This window comes from Pseudorasbora parva, chromosome 11 (genome assembly GCF_024679245.1).
Source record: "Pseudorasbora parva isolate DD20220531a chromosome 11, ASM2467924v1, whole genome shotgun sequence".
NCBI lineage: Eukaryota > Metazoa > Chordata > Actinopteri > Cypriniformes > Gobionidae > Pseudorasbora > Pseudorasbora parva.
In genome coordinates this window covers 38,735,861-38,760,960 of record NC_090182.1, presented here as the reverse complement: position 1 = coordinate 38,760,960, position 25,100 = coordinate 38,735,861, and the positions used below count along the sequence as shown (strand labels likewise).

Here is a 25,100-nt window from a genome sequence, read left to right as displayed (position 1 = left end):
TAGTGCTGATCTCTCGTTTGTCCTGTCTAGTCTGGTCGGTTTGTCCAGTGTCTGTTCGTGTTGGTCTCACCTGTGTTTCTGTCCAGTCTCCTGCTGTACGTGAGTACTCTCTGGACGCTCTCTGTGGTGCTGAGTGCTGTGTCTGGGGTGGTTTCACTCGCCACGGCCTTCCCGCTACGAGCTCAAGACTTCGGCCCGTTTCTAAGGACCGTATTCCTTTGTTTGTTCCTGTTATGCTCCAGATCTGCATCACCCGTGCTGTGATCGGCTGTCTGCCTAAGTTCCTTTAGTGACTTAATAAACATTTCTGTTCTGCACTGTAAAGAATTGTTATTAAGCTCTTAGGTGCTAATAATACCCGGTGGCAACCACCAAAGATTGTCCGATCAGAACAATTAAAGGATGTCCGTTTAGGATGAGTTAGATGCACACACCACTCATAGACCACTCATTCCAAAGCTGAACAGTGTTTAATTAAGTGTGGTTCTAAAAAGAGAAACAACAATAATAAATTATAAATACACAAAATGATAAACATCAATATGCAAATGAATACAATCAGCATTTTGTATGACATCAGTATTAGAAATATGTCTATACAGCGATGATGGGAATAGCTATATTCACTCACAAACGTGATATGGCAGACGCGATTTGCACGTCTTAAAAGACAGACTATGATCAAATATAAACAACATAATCAAGAAACAAACTTACTCTTTGATGCACGCACACGATTAGTTATTGCTGCATCGCGGATGAACGGGCATTATCCTCGCGTTCGTCTCGCGCTAGTAGGCTAATAATACTGGCGATCATAACTGAAACTAAACTGCGTCAGCGTCCGGGTCCTTTCTCCCCTGGGTCCTAACAATAGACGCATGACTGACGCCTGACTAAATACTAACAATGAATTAACTATTGCTCGTATAAATTAACTGCATATGTATATGACTGTAAATGACTGGACCTCAGTTTAGTACAGCCGCCCCCAAATGTGCTTGCAGATTTGCATCTTGGGACAGTACTCACAGTCATTCAGGGAGTGAAGGGAGTTTAATGAGCCTGGCAACGGGTCTGATGTAGGTTCTGTCTTTGACCTGGATTTCTGCCGCTCTGACTTTATCATCAGCTCCTGTCAGGACAGTTTTCACAGTCCCAATGGGCCAGAGTGCTCTGGGGAATTGTGGATCAGCAATCATAACCACTGTCCCTACTGCCAGGTTGTCTTTCTCCTGTTGCCACTTCTGACGAGACTGAAGTCCGGGCAGGTAATTGCGCAGATAACTACTCCAGAACTGATCTGCCAGTATCTGGCTGTGTCTCCAGCGTTTGCGGCTGAGCAGTTCAGATGCAGGGTAAATTACCTGAGGCAAGGCGGAGTCTGGCCGGCCCATGAAGAGTGAGTTAGGGGTTATTGGATCCGGGTCAGCTACATCTGAGGATACATATCCCAACGGCTTTGAATTTAGAATCCCCTCAATTTCAATCAAGACAGTTCTGAGCACTTCCTCTGTGACTGTTTGAGCACCAATGGTGGTGTAAAGTGCAGCTTTTACAGATCTGATCTCTCTTTCCCAGGATCCTCCGAAATGTGGGGAGTTTGGTGGATTGTACTGAAAGTCGATCTGTTGCTTGGCAAGTTCTCTTTGCAATTGAGGGTGAATATTGTTGAAGGCTTCCCTAAGCTCACGATCTCCACCTTTGAAATTGGTACCCTGATCAGAGCGCAACTCATGAGGCTTTCCTCTACGGGCGATGAATCGACGTAGAGACATGAGGAAAGAATCTGTGTCGGCTTGAGAGAGAAGGTCTATGTACACAGCCCTTGTGGTCAAACATTTATAAATGATACCCCACCGTTTTTCATTCCGCCGCCCAATCTTGATAGTAAATGGCCCGAAACAGTCCATGCCTGTAGAATAAAAGGCTGGTTTGAAGAGTCTCAAACTGGAAGGGGGTAAGTCAGCCATTTTAGGGATATTGGGCTTGCCACGCCACCGTTGACACTCAGTACAGTGATGCTGAATTGATCGAACAGCTTGACGACCTCTCAAGATCCAGAAGCGTCTTCTGATTTCCGAAAAGACTCTTTCAGTACCAGGGTGGTGGAGCTGTGCGTCATACTGCTGAATTAATAGCTTAGTCACTGGATGGACTGGGTCTAGTACAACTGGGTGCAGAATGTCAGGGCTTAGCTGGTGACATCTTCGGAGTCGCCCACCCACTCTAATAAGCTGTGTGTTAGAATCAAATTCAGGAGCTAAGGTCTTCAGACGACTGTTTGGGGAGATGAGTTTCCCTGCTTGCAGCTGAGCATATTCGTCAGGAAAACTCTCCACTTGAGACTGTTGGATGACTCTGATCTCTGCATTCTTATATGTGTCAGCCGTGACGTGGCCTGTGGGACTGGCCGCCCCGTGAAGGGATCTGGCTGTGGCATCTACAAGCTCTTGAAAGTTGTCGTATTGAGTTAAGTCAATTGAAGGCTGCTCAGCCTGAGTTATTAGAAGATGGAAGGATATTGGTTTTCGCATTTCCTTTGATGTGTCAGCAGGCTCTAGGTTGGGCAATTTGGGCCAATTCGATGGATGTTTCTGCAGAAATTCTGGGCCATTCTTCCAGCGGGATGGTTTGGCTAGCTGAGCCAGTGACAGGCCACGAGTAATATCGTCTGCAGGGTTGTCGTGTGATTGTACATAGGACCATGATTGAGAGTCAGTTAGCTCTTGAATCTCCGCCACTCTAGTTCCTACAAATACTTTGAAGTGACATGAGTCTGATTGCAGCCAGTTGAGGACGGTTGTAGAATCAGTCCAGTATTTGAAACTGCTGATTTCTAGTGTGAGCTCTTTTTTCAGGACAGCTGCCAGTTGTGAGCCGGTTAGAGCTGCACATAGCTCAAGTCGGGGAATTGTTTGCTGCTTCTTTGGAGCGACTCGGGATCTAGCAGCCAAGAATGACACCTCTATTTGCCCTTTATTATCTTCAGTGCGGAGATAGGCTACGGCACCGTACGCTCGCTCTGAGGCATCACAGAATGTGTGCACACTTCTTGAGCTAGTCAAAGGATCTATCTTTGTGGTGTAGCATCTGGGCAGTGTGACACTGGAAAGTTGTGGAAGCTCATCCTCCCATGTGAGCCAGGCATTCCGGAGGTCTGTGGGCAGTTCAGGGTCATCCCATTCTCTTTTTTTATCCCAGAGCCTTTGGACAATGATCTTAGCTCTAGTGGTAAAGGGAGTGATGAATCCCAACGGATCGTATTGGCTGGAAAGGATGCTATATATGTGGCGCATAGTGGGCTCAGTTTTTACAATATGGCCATGTTTATAGCCAAGTGTGTCAGCTCTGCACTGCCACCGAAGTCCCAGTGTGCGTTCTTGGGGATCTGCTCTGTCTGAGCTAAACCAAAGCTCATGGTTCTCTGACCTGATTTGCTGCGGCAGGTGTTGCAGGAGTTGGGGAGTATTACTAGCCCATTGGCGCAGTTCAAATCCACCCTTGGCCAGCAGATGTCGCATGTCATCTACTAATTGTCTAGCAGTCTCAAGAGAGGGAACACTTTGCAACCAATTGTCCACATAGAAACAACCTTCTACAGATGCTCGTACCTCGCTGTCTGGTTGACTGTGATCGGTGACATGTTTCCGAAGAGCAAAGATTGCACAGCACGGGCTGCACGTAGTGCCAAAGGGTAACACTGACCATTGATAGACATCAGGTTGATTGGTTGTGTTCAGGTCTCGCCACAGGAAACGCAGGAATACTTGATCTTCTGGCAGGAGACGCACCTGATGAAACATCCCCTTTATGTCACTGCTAATGGCTACAGCATACTCTCGGAAACGGATAAGTACTCCCAGCAAAGTCGCACCCAAAATTGGCCCAGGAAGAAGATATTCATTCAGGCTCAGCCCTTGGAAGTTGAAGGAACAATTGAATACAATTCTGTTCTTCCCATTGTGGTGGACCATGTGGTGTGGAATGTACCACCCTTGAGTCTGTGTCTCTGTAGATTGGGGAATTTTCTCCACATAGCCTGATTCTAACAGCTTGTTTATCTCAGACTTGTATACCTGGGATTTCTCAGAGCTCTGTTTCAGCTGATTTTCCATTCTACGCAACTGAGGCAACACTGCTTCCTTTGGAGCGGCTAGAGGTGGTAGACTGGTTTTCCACAGGAGGGGGGTAGCGTTCCTCTGTACACCTTCGACTTCAATCCTCATTGTTTTCTCTTCCAGCGTACGCAAAGCTTGTGCATCTTGCTTCGACCTGGTAACAAGCCGTTCATTTTGGTAGGGCAAGATGTCCATCTGCCACAATCTCTCGACCTGACTGAATAGATCATTAGGTGCAAGACTTACAGATGTGAACAAGCACTGCTGTGTGTATGGAACATGTTCAAGGTACTTGGATGGACCTTGGAGTGTCCAGCCCAGACGAGTTTTCACAGCCGCTGGCCCTCCAGGGGGTCCCAACCGAACTGGCTCGAGGGGGGTGATCAGTTGAGGATAATCTGACCCAATCAGCAGTAGTGGCCGTGCATGGTCGACTGACTGCAGAGGTAGGCCTCTAAGATGGCGATATCTCTTTTGGAGCATTTCAATTGGGTAGGAATGAGGTGCTAGTCCTAGCTCCTCAGCTGTGAAGGCTCTTCTTATTGCAAAGTTACAATCTGGCCGTGTGGCGGGACTCACCGAGAATGATACCGTGGAGCCATGGATGATGCGGATGTCTTGGCGCACTGTGCGAAGAGACAGGTCTTCTGGCTTACCATAGAGGTGGAGTTGCTCAGCTGCCTCGTGGAGAAGTATAGTACGCTCAGAACCATCATCCAGCAGTGCATATGTATCCAGTGAAAAGTCTCCATTGCGTATGATGACCCTGCACAATTTCAGTAACACTCTACTGCTGCCTGTTGGACGGTCAATGTACAGAGTTTCTACTGTGGTGCTGGTAGACTGTAAGATATCACCCATGTCTTTGGTAGCATTAGCACTCATGTCACTATTGGCCTCATGCAGAATTTCTAGATGTCTTCTTTGACACCTTTTGCATTTCGCCTTCAAAGTACACTGACCTGCATGGTGATCCCGCCCACATCTCCAGCATCTCTGATTGGATCTGATCCAGGTCACAATCTGCTCTTTGGTCAGCAACTTGAAGTTTGAACACTGATTGAGATAGTGATGAGTGGTATTGCAAAAGGGGCAGTATTTCTTCGGTTTCTCTAGTGATCTCACCTCCGAAACGGCATTGCGGTGAACAGATTCAGCCTTGAAAAATGGTCTTTGCTCACTTCCATGGAAGATAGCAGTAGATTTGTGGGTTTCTCTTGGCACTCTTTGCTGATCTTTGCGGAAACTCTGTCTCTCTCTACTGGTGTCAGCACCAAACTGAGTACCGTCTTCTTGCACCCTCACCTCATACTCCAGCCATTCTGCAAATTCAAGCAACGTAGGGATAGGTGTCTTAAGTGGATTGACATACCTCTTAAAGTTTGCTCGGAGATCATGAGGCAATTTAGCCAGCAGTCGGGAGACGTGAGACCCACAAGTCAGTTCTGTTTGTCCCGGACTTCCTAGCTGCGCCAGCATTCCGACCAGGGCCCGTACCTTGAGTGCGAAAAGCCTGAATGCTCTTGTGTCACCACTTCTTATGCTGGGTCCATCCATCAGCATGGCAATGCGTTGAAGTGCAAGTTGATGGGGTTGACCATAGAGTTCTGTTAGAGCTTGCATGGTATGACTATAAGGGTACCTGCTGTTACTGTAGGAGTCAGCAATTAGTAATGCTTCTTCTAGCTTCAAGTGGTCCATCAATATCTGGAACTTAAAGCGCTCCGTAGCATCGGCCGGCAAGAGGTTGTCAAGAGCTACCTTTAACCTCGCAAACTCACGTGGATCCTCTTTAGTGAAGTTAGGAATGGTAGGGGTTGGACCACGATAAGTGTTCTCTTGCCTGGGTGGCGATGAGGAACGATAAGGCACAAATGGGTTTTGTTGCCTCGAATTAGGGCCGTAATAGTGTGTGGATGACTGCCTTGGGTGTTGGTAGCGTTCATTAGCCTGTTCAGCCCTCTGGGTCGTTGCTGTACGCTCTGGCGATGGCGAAGTTGGTCTGGAACTTGCCTTCATCCTCTGCAGCTCGTGTATAATCTCATCTATTCTGTTACGCTGACGTTCTGCGACTAAATTATTCTCACTGCGTTTCACTGACCTTTCTCTTTCATAACGTGGATCTCTTTGATCACTTGTGGACGTTACTTTGTGGTGTGACGGTGAGATAGAGACTCGATTCTCCTTATTACAAGCTGAGTGTCTAGGTGACAGAAAGGGTTGAGATGGAGACAGTGGTCGTGGAGAGTGAGCTGCAGAATGTTCTCTGAGGTCATGTCTGAGCTGACGGTTCTCCTCCTCCAGATCCTTTAGGCGCATCTGCAGTTCTTCCGGAGAGAAGTGTGTATTCCCCTCATAGGCAGGAAAGGGCTCAATACCAGCAACCAGGGTGTTTTCAGGTGGTAATGGACCTCCTGTAGCCCCTATTAACTGTTCTACCTCGTTGGAGTGCTCTGAGTGTGTGTGCACCGATCGCTGCTCTGGCACATAATCTACCTCATAGTCTTCGAGGTACCTTGGCATCTGCGTTTGGCGACGGGAACGTACTGTGACATCACTATTCTCATCACTATGTATGGACATTGTTAATTCAGAAGTTGCCAGATCCGGCTCGAAGGACCATGTAAAGAATTGTTATTAAGCTCTTAGGTGCTAATAATACCCGGTGGCAACCACCAAAGATTGTCCGATCAGAACAATTAAAGGATGTCCGTTTAGGATGAGTTAGATGCACACACCACTCATAGACCACTCATTCCAAAGCTGAACAGTGTTTAATTAAGTGTGGTTCTAAAAAGAGAAACAACAATAATAAATTATAAATACACAAAATGATAAACATCAATATGCAAATGAATACAATCAGCATTTTGTATGACATCAGTATTAGAAATATGTCTATACAGCGATGATGGGAATAGCTATATTCACTCACAAACGTGATATGGCAGACGCGATTTGCACGTCTTAAAAGACAGACTATGATCAAATATAAACAACATAATCAAGAAACAAACTTACTCTTTGATGCACGCACACGATTAGTTATTGCTGCATCGCGGATGAACGGGCATTATCCTCGCGTTCGTCTCGCGCTAGTAGGCTAATAATACTGGCGATCATAACTGAAACTAAACTGCGTCAGCGTCCGGGTCCTTTCTCCCCTGGGTCCTAACAATAGACGCATGACTGACGCCTGACTAAATACTAACAATGAATTAACTATTGCTCGTATAAATTAACTGCATATGTATATGACTGTAAATGACTGGACCTCAGTTTAGTACATGCACCTTTGCTTTTGGGTCCTTTCTACAATCTCTGACATCATGTTAAATTGCTGGTAACGTTCCTCAGTTGTAACTTCGGATAACATGCTGAATGATTCAATTTAATATTGAAATCTAATAATGCTTTTACGGTGTCCTTGAAGAAGCTCCCCCCACCCCAAAATCATCGTCATTTTATGGAAGAGAGCAGCTCAGGCATTCATCTAAATATCTATTTTTGTGTTTTATAGAATAAAGGCATACAAGTTAAGAACAACACAAGGGTGAGGAAATTATGACAAAATTAACAAAATATAATAGAAATGATTGATTTGCTTTTAGAGTTTTAATGGATTGCAAGAGCTCAAAAATGCACATCTAATAACTAGCAGATTTTTGAATCCCAAAGAGAAACATAATCAGTTTTTGGTCATGTTATAAATCTACTTTGGCATTGAAACTGTCAATTAGCAAATGCCCAGTTCAGGAAACAATCACTCATGAAACAATTACACATTTCACTGTTAAAACTGTCCCCTGGTAATGAGGGACTCATGACTTATAAATTTGCACCTGTAACCTGAAGACATGAAGCCGTAGTGTCTGAAAAATTACCTTGATTGTGCACAGCGCAATGGAAATTTATCTTTGCAATGATTTTATTGCATGGTTACCTTAGGCAATTAAATCAATAAATCTTAACTGTCAAGGAGGTGGTTCAGTGCCAGGAAGAAATGAAAAGCTCATATTCAGTAAATAAAAGTCTTTGTGACACATCATTTGGGGCCTTATTTAATAGGAGGAACCCATGGCTAAAATATGGGAAAGGTGTGCTATATTTTATTAGGCACATTATATCAACGATATATTATTTCATGGCTTAAATTACAGATTTCTAGTGCTTATACCTGCACACAAAGAGGCTCATAAATTAATAAGACATATCTGAACATGCAAATTTCCCAGTGATGAATATATAAGAGGGCATTATATTCGAGAGGAATGCTCCAATAACAACAATCTAATTTAAATTTAAATATGTCATGATCTCTGGATTTTAGTGTATTATGGAGATACATGGTATAAATTCAACATTCTCCTCTTACATTTATCAAAAGATTTTTCCATTCACAGAGTCTTTCCTGGGAAACACCTTTATATTTACTGGGGTGCTTTAAAGTTAATTTGGTCAATTGTCATATCCACACTGCAACAAATAAAATAAAATAAAAATAATAAAAATGGCTTCTTTAAAAATGTAAGTACAGTGATCTTAAATGAAAAAAGAAATAAAAATGGCCTCATTTTTTTTAAGTTAAGAAATTTTAAGTTTAAGTAAGCAGAATTTACATATTTATATTTTGTAATCAAACATTTTAATTGCTCTCAACTTGAAATATTTGAGTTAGCTTATTCACATTTAACTGAAACTTAACTAAAACTAAACTATATTGTAAACTTAACAGCTTTAATTAGCTAATTAAATAATTGCCACCTTGTTAATGGGTTAAACAAAGCTTTGATAGCATTAGCATAGCTCTTGCTGAATGAGGACATTGTCTGTACTCAAATAAGCTCATAATCCACTCGTCACCATGCCTACAAAAATCCCAACATAACAGAAACTCTTCTAAATTAACATACCATTAAACACTACTAAATCTCCCATTGATAATCTTGCACAAAAAAACATAATATACCAATTTATTTCAGCATTTACTGTTTCCTTTGTCTAAGTTGAAAGCAACACGTTCATAAAACTCAAAATAATTAAACAGTTCACATTACTTAAAATGTGTCAGTTTTGTGAACTCAAAAGAAAAGGAAAATTCAAAATATTCATGAAAGTCAATTAGTTTGAACTCATTTCTTTAATTTGTTTTGGCTTTACTTAAATCCAATGAATTATTTTGAACGTTAAGGTCTTGTATAACTTTAAAAAAGTGTAATTTGACGAGTTAAAGCAATGTAAAAACATGTGTTGTCATAACTTATTTATCATATAATTTTTTTGGCAATGCTTTTTAATAACTGCATGCTATGAAACATTAGTTAAGCATTAGTAAATAGTCAATTCATAATTTATAAAGCATTTATAGAAATTAATAAACAGTACACTGTAAAAAATTATTTAGAAAAAAAGTTACCTGGTTGCCTTAAAATTCACTGTTCACTGAAATTAAAATTTTGAGTTAATACAATAAACATATTTTGAGATTCAACAACCTTTATTAAAATATTATTAAAAGATGTTGTAAGCATATTGGGTAATTCTGTGTGTTTTATTTCTGACAATGCAGTAAAACATGTCAAATAGTGCTATTTTCATGATTTATCAATTTTTTTTATGTGGTTCAGATATAATAATATTTCCTTCTTTGTATCAACTCAAATTTTTAATTTCAATAAACTCAAAATTTTAAGGCAACCAGGTTACTTACTTTTTTAAGTTAAACCAACAAAAATCAACATTTTTTTACAGTGTATAAATACAGCTGTAAATGCTTTGTTCTTGATTTATTATACGAATATATGTGTTTAATAAATGTTTTTATACTTTAATTATTATCAATTTATTATTTCTAAATTAAATATTACATTATTTACAAACCAGTTATTTAGGAGTTTTCAGTGGGTCATAAGATCATTTAGAACGTGTAATTAAATGATTCATAAACATCATTTTTTGTTTATTGCTTTTTTATTTTATATTATATTGCAGAGGTTAATTTTTCATGTTATGTCAAGTATACAGTTGTAGTTTCATTTTTCGCATCTTGAATTAAATATTTCTATGCTGTATTCCTTTGCGTTGCATCTTTTTCTGATTAGAAGAGAACCTGAGCCTTTAAATCTCCTCTGTGAAAGCTTTATGAGCCATGAATAGCCCTCACTTTAGACGAGCTCACAAAATAGTTAACTGGCAACTATTAAATGTGCTATAACTACCTGAATTGCATTCATTAACACACTGAGTACTAAATGTAGAATATATATACATGTAAGATATATAAATGTACATTTAAATAGTTTATTAATAATTTTCTTACACTCTAAAAAATGCTGGGTTAAAAACAACCCAAGTTGGGTTGAAAATGGACAAACTCAGAAGGGTTGTTTGATCCCAGTGAATGGACCCATTCAAACAACCCAATTTCTGGGTTTGCCCATTTTCAACCCAACTTTGTTTTTTTTTAACCCAGCATTTTTTAGAGTGTACACTTTCTAAATGATCTTATGAACCATTGTCAACTGGTTTGTAAATAATGAAATACTTAATTTAGAAATTACAAATTGATCATTAGTAAAGTATGAAAAAACAATTAAACAGAATATCATGCTTATAAATCAAGAATAAAGCAATTACAGCTGTTTTAATAAACTGCTTACTAATGTCTATTAATGTAGAGACAATGCTTTATAAATGTTGAATGAACTTTTAACTAATGCTTAATGAATGCTTCATAGTGTGCGTTATTATAACGTGCTACCAATTTTTTTTTTTTTTACATACAAGAAGACATTCAGTTTCACCAATTTAGGATGCAGAATGAATTTTAGCGTTGGCTTGTTTATTCAGAAGTTGAAGACATGTGTTTTCTGAAATGTATGACATTTCAAGAGATGGAAAACTCATATTCAGTCTTGTTTGGTCAGAAATTCTTTGAAGCTTATTCTTTTTTTTCCATTTTGGCTCATACCATTTTTTATTCATCATTTTTATACAGACATTAAACATTTAAAAACAACATAACTACATCTCAGTTTTGTTCGTTACGTTTTGACATTTTTATTATAAAATAAACATACAATAGCCAAAAAAAAAAAAAAAAAAAAAAGAAGTAGAATAAAAAAAAAAGAAAAAAATTGCTGGACTTGTGCAACACATTGAAAATACAAAGCTAACCAGGCAGAAAGGTTTTTTTTTTGATACATAACGCATTTTAAAATGAATTCGTACAACTATACAATGTATAAATTCAAAGCACTGCAGGTTACCTGCTCTGTACAAAAAAAAAGGAACAAAACAAAAACCTAAATCTACAGCATGCCAGAACATTTAAATCTTCTGTCATTGCAAGTAATGTGTACAACTTTGCCAACAGCCAATACCTTTGTAAGATAATGGCCTTTTACTTGAAGTAGAAATCCTGCTCTTTTGTGACGTCAAACCAACATCCTTTTAGGCAATAGGTAGCATTGAGGCATTTCTATAAAGCGCAAGTTTCACAGAACTGCTTTCTGATAGGTTTAAATATGTCTACAACATATAACAATACTGACGTCTTTGAAATCGAGTATTAATTAAACGCAACTTTGATTATGACAGTTACTTGGTAGAAAGAGTCATGCTGCATTAAAACTCGTAAGAAACGTTCCATTAAGTTTTTTTTTGTGTTTTTTTTTGTTTTCTCCACGTAAATCGGTTTGCATATTTTATCAAAATGAAATCTTGAAACTTTCCTTAAATAACAGTATGATGGCTGCATTTCTGAAACCACACGGACAGGAAATGCTACCATTTCCCATAAGGCTCAATCGAGATGAACTGCTCTTTGGGACGTTCCTCCAATTTCAGTTTGTTTATCTTCAGAATTTGCCAGTAGTGAACCCGAAAAGCTTTTCGGAAACACTGTGCCACCAATGTACTCAAATACATTGCCTTTCATTTGGTTATTTCAATGGCTTCTAACAATCCACCTTAAGTAAGTATTGCCTTGTTGTGTAAATACCTTTCTTCTCTAAGAAATCTATTGTAGTGTTGCCCGTTTGTACACTCTGATTCAAAAACCCAACAATAAGATTCTCCAGTTGGTGATTTAACGGAAAACGTAGAGCTCAGCAGAAAGGCCGACTCATATGACATGGGAGCAATGAGAGATGTTGCATATCTTCATAGATTCAAAGCTGTGGATGGGATTTAGGATCAAATGCAATTACAATCTCAAGAAGACAAATCATGGTGCACAACCTTATACTGTACAGAGAAAGACAAGCGGACAGAACAAGACTGTAAATAACTGTTCTCTGATTCTCTACAGTTTTACATCGGTTTGCAAAAAGGTATTTAAACAAAGAAATCTCTGATGAAGTTAGAAACTGACTTTGTTGCATGTTTATTTGACAACATCAGCGTCAAATATCCATACGTTTTAATTGTATAACCAGAGACGTGTTCACATTTCATACAAAATCAAGGCTTTTGATGTATTTTGTTCATTTTGTTTTTGATGTATTGTGCCAATGCCTTATAAACGTACCATGGCACACGCCACCAGTTAATCAGTGTGGGAATTGGAAGATCTTTAATTGACGACACGATGTGGTGTTTTACGGTAACGAAGAGCTATTTACATGTTTAATGTGCAGAGCAAATAGAAAGCTTCCAGCTGAGCCTGCTTTAATCGGAGATTGTTCTTCCTGATAGGCTTTTTCATTGCTGTAGAGCTCATTCGGAAGCACAAGGAATCAAAGCGACCTTATGCTACCTCAGAAAGATGCTATTATGTTGTCCTTATTTAAAAAATAATCACCATGTCAAAGCAGAGGTCTGAATTTTACAACAGCAAATGATAAAAAAAGAAGTGTGGTCCTTATTATATGATCAGTCAGTTTTAAATGTTTGTTTTAAAATACATGAAATATATCCAAAGTCAATATAAGAAACATCAAATATATTTAATCCATTGCAAAAGCATGTTATGTGTCCCAGTATTGAGATAAAAACACATGATTTGTGTGGCACTTTTATGGACAACCTTGATGATTTAGGCTCTATACATTCAACAAATGAATGTGATTTCTTCTTGCAACAATTACATGTAACACTTTTATTTTTAGTGGTCTCCTAGAATATATGATTCAAATATATATTTATTTGCCCTGCTTTGGATAGTATTTGATCAATGCTCCTCATTTAAAGTTTCCATTAAATATCCAGCTTTCTCTAAATACAAACAATCTATAAATGGACATTCGTAATTTAATATTCACATGATACGTGCATTATATAACTGTAAACTGTATATGAATCAAATATAAACTATATTTACTGCTGGCATCATATGTGGCTTTTTGCCACCTTATTAAATTGTAATTACCAATTAGTAATCACAATGTAATAAGCAAAAAACAATAAAAAAATAAATAAAACATATTTGGCTCTATTAATAGTATTCGGCAACCTTTTATTTTACAGTGTCCTTGTTACATATGTTACATGTGCTCACACTGTCAAAATAATACGAAATTGTACCTTTTAAGGTACAAGTGGCCGTCACTGGGGCTGTACCCTTAACCTGTTAACTGTCACTGGCCCACCGGTGGGCCCATTTGCCATTGCATGTTTAAAACAATTATATCCTATATTTATCCTGATTTAATGTTGACAAACTATATATCATTTGAAAGCTTGCAGACTCTAGATTCATCCTGTGAAAACCGTTTTTGAAATCGGAACTTTGCGTTACCATGGAAACGGTGCTCTAAATTATTCTATATTCTAGCGGGTTCCTCCCCAAGTGGCGTCGTCATGTTTCATATTTATTTAACTACTTTATAATAAAAACCTTTTCTAATCTTGACAAAACACATATCGTCGGAAAGGTCTGAGTCTCACGGTTCTATATCTGCAAACTGTTTTGTGATATTTGGACAAAAATATATACATTTGACACAGGAAATTGCATTAAAAAAATCTATGGAATTTCAATGACACCCGGTGGCTATTTGTGGTACAGCGCCTAAACAAACTCTCGTGGGAACTTCAATTTTTGTGATATCAACTTCAAATTTGGAACACAAATTGATTAGACATATGGCTTTGATTTGATAGTAATTTTAGAGTACAAATTATTTTGTAACATATATTTTAAATTAAATATTAAATATCTAGTACAGTATATTTGATTTACAGTAAATTTAAACTTCCATAACTTTTTTATACTTTAATTGTTTGAAGTAATTTCACTTGAGCAATACTCTGCTGACTGTCTTTTTTAAAATGAGACCAAACGGCTATATATTATGGCTATATTCCAAAGCACTCTTGAATTGCAACCATTTAAGTTTAGATAGTGAATTTTCATGTATATTTTCAAAAAGGGGGGTGACAGTTAACAGGTTAAGGGTACATTTTTGTCAGGGGTAGGCAAGTTCAGTCCTAGATATTTGATGTCCTCCAGAGTTTAGTTCCAACCCTTAAGCCGCCACAGTATAAAACTCATGGCTCCCAGCATGCATTGCAGCATTAAATATGTCACCATTGTTGAAATTCATATGCTGATTCTGATTCTTGATATCTGTGTGCGTCTAAACTTTTGCCCCCCTAGAATTAAAAATAAAAATAAAAATCTAAACTTAGAAAATCTGATCTGTGGCAAGAAAGTATTGGTGTTGAATATTCTTTATTATTATTTTTTTTATTCAGTGATGAGTCAAACATTAGTCAAACATTATTCTTCATAATACATTTTGTTTATGGCTTCTTTTGATTTGAACGATTATGTGTTCTGTTTACACTGTGACTGTGAAATCCAAGTCAAACAGCCCAACTAAAGGAAACACTGATCTCCATAATGGTGACCAAACATTTTCAACAAAAAACATCAAATTCGAAACCTGTTAATTCTCAAAAAGAGCTTCTTTAGACATCTTTCAGGGTTGGAACTAAACTCTGCAGGACAGCGACTCTCTAGGACAGAACTGAGGAAAACAATAGTATAATTGTAATTGCCTGTAAGGACCAATTGTGTACCTTCAAAGGTACAGTTATATATTTGTTCCCCAATGAACAAAATTGTACCTCCACTGTACCTTTTTTTCTGAGAGTGCATTATAGTAATAACAGTAAATTATGCATAATAAACTGCAACTAACCCTCAACCAAACCCTAATCCAACCTAACCCTATTGTAAGAGCATGTAGTTCATTAATATTACTCGGTACTTAAATATATAATTACACTGTAAAAATGACACCGTAAAATAAAGTGTAACCTAGTTTTTAAAGCATTGTTGAACACGTACTACTTTATCGGACCAAATTTATTTTTCCACTTGCTTTATTCCTAACTCAAGAGCAGCATATAAAGCATGAAAATGGCTCCAGAAAGAACACAACTGTTCTGTTTTTCATTGCAAGACAAACTGGGGGCATTAGAGGTGCATCTAATAGGCAGAGCAGGTTGTTTACTTCACTGCTAGAGTGAGTCAGTGCTGCTGGTTTCTGATGAACTGCCAGAGGGCCACGGATTTCTTTGCCAAACTGGCATAACTCAAACAAGCACAGCAACAGATGCCACAGAAACCACACAATTTTTAGATACCGACTCCATAGAAGTAAGAAAACAGCTGGTAGTGTTGTTCATGGGAAGGAGAATTTCACTATTTGCATAATGATTATTTTGCCTTGCATCAAAGGAAGTCCATGAAGTCAACACATGCTTCTAACAAAAACGTGCTTTTGCTCTGCAATTAATTTGGAAAACAATTCTTTCTGATAGTTCGATGTTTTTAATATTGTATCCTAGGTGTATTGCTATTTATGTGCTACAGTGAGTATTGCACTATAAACAATTATTGGACAGTAAGTAAGCATTTCTCGCTACGTTATGTGAACATTGCCCATGAAGGAGGTAATGAGAAACGTATATGATGTATAGTCAGCTGTACAATGTGTAAAGATGCGCTCAAATGCACTTTGACGTCATTCACTTTTAAGTCATTTCCTATCATCATCAGAGCAGAAAACTCAAAATTTAAATGTACTTGAACATTAAAGCGAAAACAGGTACCACAACCGCCATTTTACAAAGAAAATAAATAAATAATCATGTTATGAAAACAGAAAAATTGGATATACCAATATGGTATGGAAAATCATTCAGATCCATTGTCATCCTTAAATATAGACTCTAATAAATTTCCATTGGATACGCAGGCACTTTTGAATAATCTTAGTGAAATGTCTTTTTCACACATACATCCTCTCTCTCGCTCACATTCTGACATTCACATGATAGACCGACAGATATATGAAGCTTTACAATACAACTAACCCTGCCAATGAAAATCTGCTCCAAACACGCGCACACACACACAATCTCACTGATAGGTTGTCAACAATGTTGTATCATATTTAACATTAAATTCATCAGTAAAGAGTTTATGCATGGAAAATTAACATTTGATTAAAAAAAAGATTTGTGATTTAATCACGTGATGCAATTGTTTAGGCCTCAAAATGCAGACCTAGCGTGTTTGGGAGTGTCTCTTGAGATATAAAAATGTAATGTTCAAGTACAAGCCTTAATAAACTCTCTATAGATAATAACTTAATGTTAAACGTTATCAAGCCAGCCTTAAAGATGCTGGAAACAACCGGAAAAACTGGACGAAACACATCGATTCTTCATAGTGCTCATGAAATACGCTGATGTCTCTTTACTGTACCTCTACCATCTCTGCATTAACATGCAAGATTGAACAAACACCAAACAGTTAAAATAGCTGTCATATACAACACAGTCATTATGGTACATATTGGGGGAAAAAAAAAGATTCTCTGACACCCCCCTCAGAGATATCAATCTGTCATATGTGCATATGTATAAGGTAATTGCACAGGGAAAACCTCCCATCAGCCTCAGACGCTGCGAACACAAGACTTGAAGTCTGTCTCAGAGAACGCAGCTTTGGAGCGAAGCCAACGAGCCTATCATACTGCTCACACTGACGCCAGCTGTCATAGTGCCACAGTAAAATAGAAAGACGGTGACGTTTGAGAGAATACATGACTACCGCACCCGTCACTTACAGTCATTACAAAGGCATTGACAGATAAGCACAATTTCAAATGAATACGTATGAATCTCCAGATGGGGGTGAATGCAGTGTTAACAGCTCATTTATCTGTACTCTAATTCCTATGTATCACAATCTTGCAGGGGTAAGGCCAGAAATGTACTCTACGCAAGTACATGAACGTCAGTTAGACAAACTGGATTTCATGTGTCATGTTCTAAAAGGTGTCAGAGTTTTTCTGGCTTTCCGTGTTATTACTGTTATTTGCTAGGGGGCACTATTACACATCTCCTGAACGAGTACAGTATCTCCAGATCAAAACACAGACGAAGAAGAAGCAGAAACGAGCAAGCTCATATGTAAGCAGATGCATATGAAAAATACATGATCATCAACGATAAACAGCGTATAAATCAAAACTGCCTAATGTTACTGAATGAAATGTGGACCCAGGACGAGCTACAGGACTGTGAAGCTTAGGGGTGTTGATGGACTCGATCTACTCCATCTGTGTTTTGATCATCGTACTGAATCTGATCCAGATTTAGTCTGTGACAAAAACAAGATTTTATTAGCATTTTGCTCAAAAATGTTGCTTAAAAAAAGAATGCATGAAGCTAGAATGAAATGGAAGATTTTTTTTCTTTCTAAATCAGAGGCTCTGTTCTTTCTTGTTTCTATGTTCCGATAATTATACAACAAAATATTCTAGGGGCCATGACATTTTTGTGAAAATGACCAAATACACTGGAGGTGGCTGGCGACCTTAAAAAAAGACAACGTTGGCGGGGAAAGAGTTTAATGTTCATCAGTATTGTGCACTTGCACTATTTTGATCAAGCATTCACGTCTGCCTTTGTGTACGTGCGTAAAGTGCGTTTCTGGCCTAACCTGCCTTACAAAACAAATTTGATTTGCTACACAGAGGTCACTAGTTGAATTTCCATCCAACAAAGTTAGTAAGTTGCTGCTATACCATCACATGTTCTTGTTACAGATGCATAAATTTGGCCTCCCATAGCACTGTAATTTGATGCAGCGGCGCTCCGTCCTCCCTGGTCCGCCTTTCACGACATTCCAAGACTTTCCTGAATCACTCTTACAGGACTCAAGCTGGAACGAAGACATGGCACCCTCCAGGGAGCACCTCACAGTTCTGACGCTCGCTAGTGGTTAACTGCCGACTTCCCTCAGGGTTCTGGAGGGTTGTAGATGGCAAAGATGGTGGAGGTAGTGATGAACGGTGGGGTAAAGAGTGAGAGAGAGAAAGACAGAGAGAGGAAGAGCACAGTGGAAGTGCCAGCACTATAACAAATGGGCCTCCAGCCGAAGCCAGTGCAATCCTTGGCGTATGTAGCGCACCAGTTCTGTCATGCTGCTGTGCTGCGTCAACGGTTCCATTACTGAGTCCAGCTCCACAAAGAACTCTGGCAGTAGAGAGAGAGAGAGAGAGAGAGAGAGAGAGAGAGAGAAAAAAAAGACACAGAGTGACTGTCAACATGGGAAATTTGTGACTCTGGTAAATTACATATAACCCTGGTATATAATTTATAAGGGTTTATATGCTATTTTAATTGTATCATCAACAGCAAAAAACAACAATAAAGCAGAAGCACTTTGCTGGCAAAGTGTTTATATATATATATATATATATATATATATATATATATATATATATATATATATATATATATATATATATATATATATATATATATATATATATATATATATATATATATATATATATATATATATATATATATATATATATATATATATCATGTTTTGCCAGTGTGTTTTTATAGGGCTAGGGTAAAACATTTGTTTTTTTTCATTTGTTTTGTAATGTTTCAAATATTAAAGGGGGGGGTGAAATGCTGTTTCATGCATACTGAGCTTTTTACACTGTTAAAGACTTGGATTCCCATCCTAAACATAGACAAAGTTTCAAAAACTAATGTTGGATGTTTGATGGAGTATTTCTGTGTCAAAAATACTCGGATTATTCCGAGAGTTTTTTTCGAGTATGGGTCGGCTTGACGTGAACAGAGCGGAAGGTCCTTGTATGGGCCATACGAGCTCTTCTTCTGGTAGGGTGCACGCGCGCGCGTGTGACTAGAGCGAGAGAGGAAATGCACGCCCATAAACACTCGCTCAGCTGTAGATCCACTCGTCCGTAAACACTTATGTCGCTCCACTTTATTCCTATGGGTGACTTCAACGCTTCAGCACAGCATTCCGGGAAGGCAGCGCTGCATTTGAACCGATTTGAACGCAGAAATGACGGGAAGCTTCACAACATCGCTTCAGTCGCGTCGCAAAGTGGATTTCCACGGTCACTGCTGTCACAGGACTTCACCAAATCATACCAAAGAAGTGTGTTTTTGACGGAGCGGTCCCAGCGATAAAGGTTCGGTCATGCTTTGGAAGCAGCCGATGAGTAAAACTGCTTCAAATGTCTGTGCTGTTGGCTATCGTCGCGTGAGTAAACATCAGTAAACGACACGATCACGTGATTCGTCATTCAAATGCGCTAAGGTTACTCCATTGTTGATCTATGTATAACGTTACACTAGTCTGACGTGCAAAACCGTTTTGCTTGCTACTGCTAAGGTTTAGTCGCATACAATAGTCCATAAACCGAATCATGTCCTCATAAACTGCGAGTAAACACACACGAATGTTGACAGGCCACTAAATACAGTACATACCACAGAGACGGACGTCCTGCTGTTGCTGTTTCTCCTGTTCAATTTATTTCAGCCTCCGAATGATTCTGGATCATTATCTGTATTAGCTGATTCCGATCGATAGCCATGGGTTTCTCCACGCTTGAGAACGGCACCGCTTTGCGCATTCATCATTCTTTAGCTCCGCCCGCTCGATACGCCTCCAGGCACTCGTTTTTTTTTCGGAAAGACTCGGTACAGCCCATATTTCTTTTATAAATATAATAAAACTAAAGACATTTCAGAGATATGAAGGATGCAATACTACTCTATAGGTACTCAAGATTGACATGGGATTGACTGAAACTGAGTGTTTCACCCCCCCCCCCCCCCCTTAAACATTAAATCATAACACTTGTTAGATATAATACATATTACTATTTTTATGGATATGCATGAGTACTGATTGACAACAGTGATCAGTCATAATTATGCATGATGTGATTTTTTAGAGTGCACAAATTAATCAATAGTCCGTTTGAGACAGGCTCTTTAAAAACAACTTTTTAAAATACTGCTACAAATATTCAGTTGCTTTTCGTTTCGTTTTCATGGACTTTTATTTTGTATTTCACTTGTTCCTGTGTTCCTTTGTTTGATTTTCCTGCTTCAACTGTGTTGTCATTAGTTTGTTTAGTTCAGCTGAGTTACATTAATTACCTAGCTTACCTAGGACCTAGTCAGCATACTTAAATTCAGCAAGTTTAGTGTCCGGTCTCATTTGCATTAGCGCGAGAGTGTATGCAACTTCCTTTTGTTCTGTGTTATTGGATGTGTTGTGTTGTGGATGATTATTAAAGACTTGTGTTTTGTCCTTCTTCAATGTTTGTCTGTGTGAGACTTGCTGACAGAAGGCCGAACCCAAATAAATGGATTATGCTGCTGAATTTGCAGCACTTGCCCAAAAGGGCTTTGATTTCTTTAATTTCACAGAGCACCTGCTCCTATGACGAGACCATCAAACCACTGTTTTAGATCAGGGCCAACTACCACCACCATGTAGACCTCCCAGACACATCAGGACTTGATTGACTTGAGTGTTCTTGATCCCGGACACAGCTAGACCCAGAGCCCAGCTAGAACGAATTTTCATGAATTCGTACACTGTCATTTTTAGGACTGCGCATTGCCAAGAATCTGGCGATACGATACATATAACGATACAGGGGTTACGATACGATATATTGCGATTTTGTAAGGAAAAAAAAACTATTATACTAATATTATAATATTAACTATTATACTAATATAAACTATTAAACTAATATTTTTTTTTAGAAAGATTCATTTAAAAGAATAAAGAACACAACCATATGCATAAAACATGACAATTAACTGTTTTATTTAATTAATACAGTATCATTTATATCACTAATCACTATTTTGTGCAATCTAAGTAAAGGGAAACAGTAAAGTGACTGCAGGATTCTTTATTCTACATGTTTTAAAAGCAACAGAAGCAACAGAAAGTGCATTTAGCAACAGAAAGTGCATAGTTCACTCATTCCATGACTGAATGACTGTTTGTTTTATATTTAATACTGTAAGGCTGTTTTCTTTAATGCAGTCTATTGTATAGTCCCATTTCAAGTAGGCTGAACTGCAGAGCTGGTGCATCCATATCCACATCACTATGATCAGATGATTTCGTTCTGCTGCCACCGCTGTCAGTTTTGGATTGTGTTTATTTTGTTACTGAGAGGAAAATGTGCTATATTCTATCAAAACGCTTCTCAGCAACGCGGATGACGTCTGGATGTCAAGTGAGCTCTCCGATTCAATGTTTCCCGAGTACTGGATTTTAACTTAGCCTATTTTGCCAACAAAATGACTCTTGTTGATTTCCTTAGTGGCTTCTTTGTAGCTGAAGCCAAAATAAGTCCACACTTCAGCTCTGTAAACCACGGGAGCGGAATAATTCCATCGTCTTGTGAGGTTTGCTAATGTGCGTACGCATATTCACCTTGCGCTTCTCTGGCGCCGCGTCAGTTACGTTCTGTAACACACTGCCATCTAGCGGTTGGGTTGTTTAGAGTGTGGTTTAATTCGAACACAAAGCCATGAATCTTGGATGGAAATAAATAAATATATAAATATTGATACAGTGTTTTTGAGAATCAATACAGTATCGCCAAACAAAATATCGCAATATTCACGTGTATCTATATTTTCTTACACCCCTAGTCATTTTTACACTTTTGTACGATCTGCTTACGCCCCAGTGACGGGTATGTTTAGGGGTGGGGCACTTACTTTTTTCTGATAATCGTATGTTTTTGTACGTTTCATAGAGGAGGTGGCTGCTAACTTGAGATATTTCTTATATTTGTCCTCAAGAAGATATTTGTGAATCCGGCCCCTGGTTTTAATGCAGCTTTGATTGGACATAATTCTGACATGAAAATAAAGATGTAAATAATAAAAAAAAAACATCTTTAACAGAATTTCACTGAGCACTGAAAATCAAAGAGAAACACCATTGTGAATCTGCTTAAGTTTAGCCTGAAGATAACGTGAGTATCTGATGACATCACTGCCACCTACTAATTGACTGCAGCAATTAGCAAACAGATGACAACAACAGACTAAAGAGTCATGTACGTGCCCGAGGACCTGATACTGTCATAATTAGCCAATTCTGCTATCAATCTGACCAAAGCTCATACCCACCAGCCTTTAACTGCATTCATTTCTAGGAAAGACAGTGAGGAGGGAAAGTTGAGAGAGAGTTTATTACGGCTGATTTCTGAGGCGGAGGAGACCTTGTAGAACACGCAGGGTCTCAGAGCATTTTAATTAGTCTCCTCCAGAGGACACAGAGAGAGAGAGAGAGTGTAAGAAAGAAAGAGAGGAAATGACAAGCCACATCAGATCTCAAATGCAATTAGCATAGTGGCTTTTTCATTTCTCTGGTGGTCCATATCAAATGTTGAGTCACTGATAACGCTGCAAGTGTGAGAGGTGAACTTCTTATATAACGCAGAGATACAGTTTATGACAGTGAAGACAAATTAGATTTATCCGCAAGGGAGAGATCTTGCGAAAATTTGGGAAAGTAATTCTTCACTTCAATAATTGCTTTATGCAAGATATAAAAGACCTAAAAATGGTAGGCGAATAACATATTTTGTCTCACAAGATGTTTTTTGTTTTGTTTGTTTTTTTTACAATATTGTACACTGCTCATCTCATTCACTAATAATTGCACTGGTTATTTTGCAATGGTACAGAACTTCTCGCAAAAAATAAAAAAATGAAAAAATTTGATTCAATTTTTTCTAAAACACATAATTTGTTCTTAACTTCTTTCTAATTTTAATGACTTTGGAACATTATAAATGAGAGCATGTGTCTGAGGTTAGTCATTTGCATAAAACCCAATCATCAACCCAAATCATCTCCATATAATAGCTTTTCACACAACATTTCCTGCATAGCCTTTCGTCACTCCAAGCAAACATATGACACTCTCTAAAGATGCGATCTCACCTGAAAGGACACATAGAAAGGTCCCCAAAATAAGTTCAAACTCAATATACACCATTTACCAGAGCTCTCATTAGCCAAGGGGTCCCCAGACTCGGTCCTGAAGGGCCGCTGTGTGGCAGAGTTTAGCTTCAACCCCAATCAAACACACTTGAACCAGCTAATCAATGTCTTACTAGGTCCTATAAAGGCATTGATTAGCTGTTTCAGGTGTGTTTGATTGGGGTTGGAGCAAAACTCTGCAGGACAGCGGTCCTCCAGGACCGAGTTTGGGGACCCCTGCATTAGCCAGCTGTACGTGAATCTGAACTGGTATACAGAGAAAACTCAAAGCTCTAGCTATAACACGTTTTCTTACTGTTTCACTGTTTATGATTAAATATATTTAAAGCCCAGGACACACCAAGCCGACATCAAATAATTAGCAGCGACGAAAGCTGACTGAGTTGTTGCCTCTTGTCGGCTGCATCTCAGCCAAAGAGCTGTGATTGAACAGACCTAAAGGACTAAAGGTGACTGTCAACTAGCATGTGTGTTCAGAGCATGCATGTAAATATCTGTCTATATCAGCTGGTATCAATTGTCTATTTTTGGCATTCAAAAAGGGAAACCAAAACTAGGAATGCAGATATACAAACCATAAATGAAGCAGCGCTTGCCTACATTTACTTTCATTGCATTTTTAATATCAATCACGCTGATCACTTTCTTGGTTCAATTCAGCTCATGTTATTATAAAAATATTTGTGCATTCGAATGCTCAGGTAAGATTACATAAAATTGTAACAGTTTTCCGTCTGTACCATCTTAATTTCTTTGCTCGCTTTTATCTCTTTTGCTTTTATTCTTGTGCACTGGTTCTTTCCCTAAGCTGAACAGCTTCTCAGAGTTATCTCTTTCACTGACGGCCCGACGCAGATTCAAGACCCCCCCCCCCTTTAAAAAAAGGAAGAAAAAAAAGACAGGATTTGACTAGAGCCAATGGTACAAAACACACAGGAAAAACGAAGCCAACCACTGCTCAAAAACCCCCAGACATTACCTGACAGCCGGCCGTTAACTTGTTGTGTCCAGGCCTTAAGATTAAATATCTATGTACAGTGCATCCGGAAAGAATTCACTTTGCTTCACTTTTTCCAAATATGTTACAGCCTTATTCCTAAATGGATTAAATTCATTATTTCCGAAAAACATCCCATGTACGTAAGTATTCACAGCCTTTGCCATGCCACTCAAAATTGAGCTCAGGTGCATCCTGTTTCCACTGATCATCCTTGTTTCTACAACTTGACTGGAGTCCACCTTTGGTAAATTCAGTTGATTGGACATGATTTGGAAAGGCCCACACCTGTCTATATAAGGACCCACAGTTAACTGTACATGTCAGAGCACAAACCAAGCCCTGATTTCTTAGTTTTGAAGCTCACAACAAACATCTATGTAAGACCTCTTTTGATCTGGGAAAGGGTACATAATTTCTGCAAGGTCCCAATGAGCACAGTGGCCTCCATCATCTGTAAATTGAAGAAGTTTGGAACCACCAGGACTATTCCTAAGGCTGGCCACCTGGCCAAATTGAGCGATCAGGGGAGAAGGGCCTAAGTCAGGGAGGTGACCAAGCACCTGATGGTCAGGTTCTTGGTGCCATCTTGGAGCTCCAGTTTTTCTCTGTGGAGAGAGGAGACCCTT

General features: G+C 38.8%; 2 protein-coding genes across 3 annotated transcripts in view; both read right to left on the bottom strand.

Moving 5' to 3' along the window:
* Positions 1 to 317: 317 nt before the first annotated feature.
* On the bottom strand, positions 318 to 7,394 carry LOC137093149 (uncharacterized). Of its 2 annotated transcripts, none has more exons than XM_067457883.1 (2): positions 1,033 to 7,394; positions 318 to 486 (listed from the first exon to the last, which is right to left on the bottom strand). In XM_067457883.1, exon 1 carries the CDS (start codon positions 6,702 to 6,704, stop codon positions 1,035 to 1,037), a length of 5,670 nt encoding a protein of 1,889 aa, XP_067313984.1. In that variant the 5' UTR covers positions 6,705 to 7,394; the 3' UTR covers positions 318 to 486; positions 1,033 to 1,034. The 2 variants fall into 2 exon arrangements, with proteins under 2 accessions (XP_067313984.1, XP_067313985.1); XM_067457884.1 differs by having other exon boundaries at positions 318 to 6,911; positions 7,143 to 7,394.
* A 3,673-nt stretch (positions 7,395 to 11,067) lies between these two features.
* aff2 (AF4/FMR2 family, member 2) overlaps positions 11,068 to 25,100 on the bottom strand; it is a 386,660-nt gene continuing 372,627 nt past the window's right edge. The window contains exon 21 of the mRNA XM_067457882.1: positions 11,068 to 18,620. Within this exon, the coding sequence (XP_067313983.1) occupies positions 18,499 to 18,620 (122 nt within the window). The 3' untranslated portion in view covers positions 11,068 to 18,498. The remainder of the gene's footprint in view (positions 18,621 to 25,100) is intronic.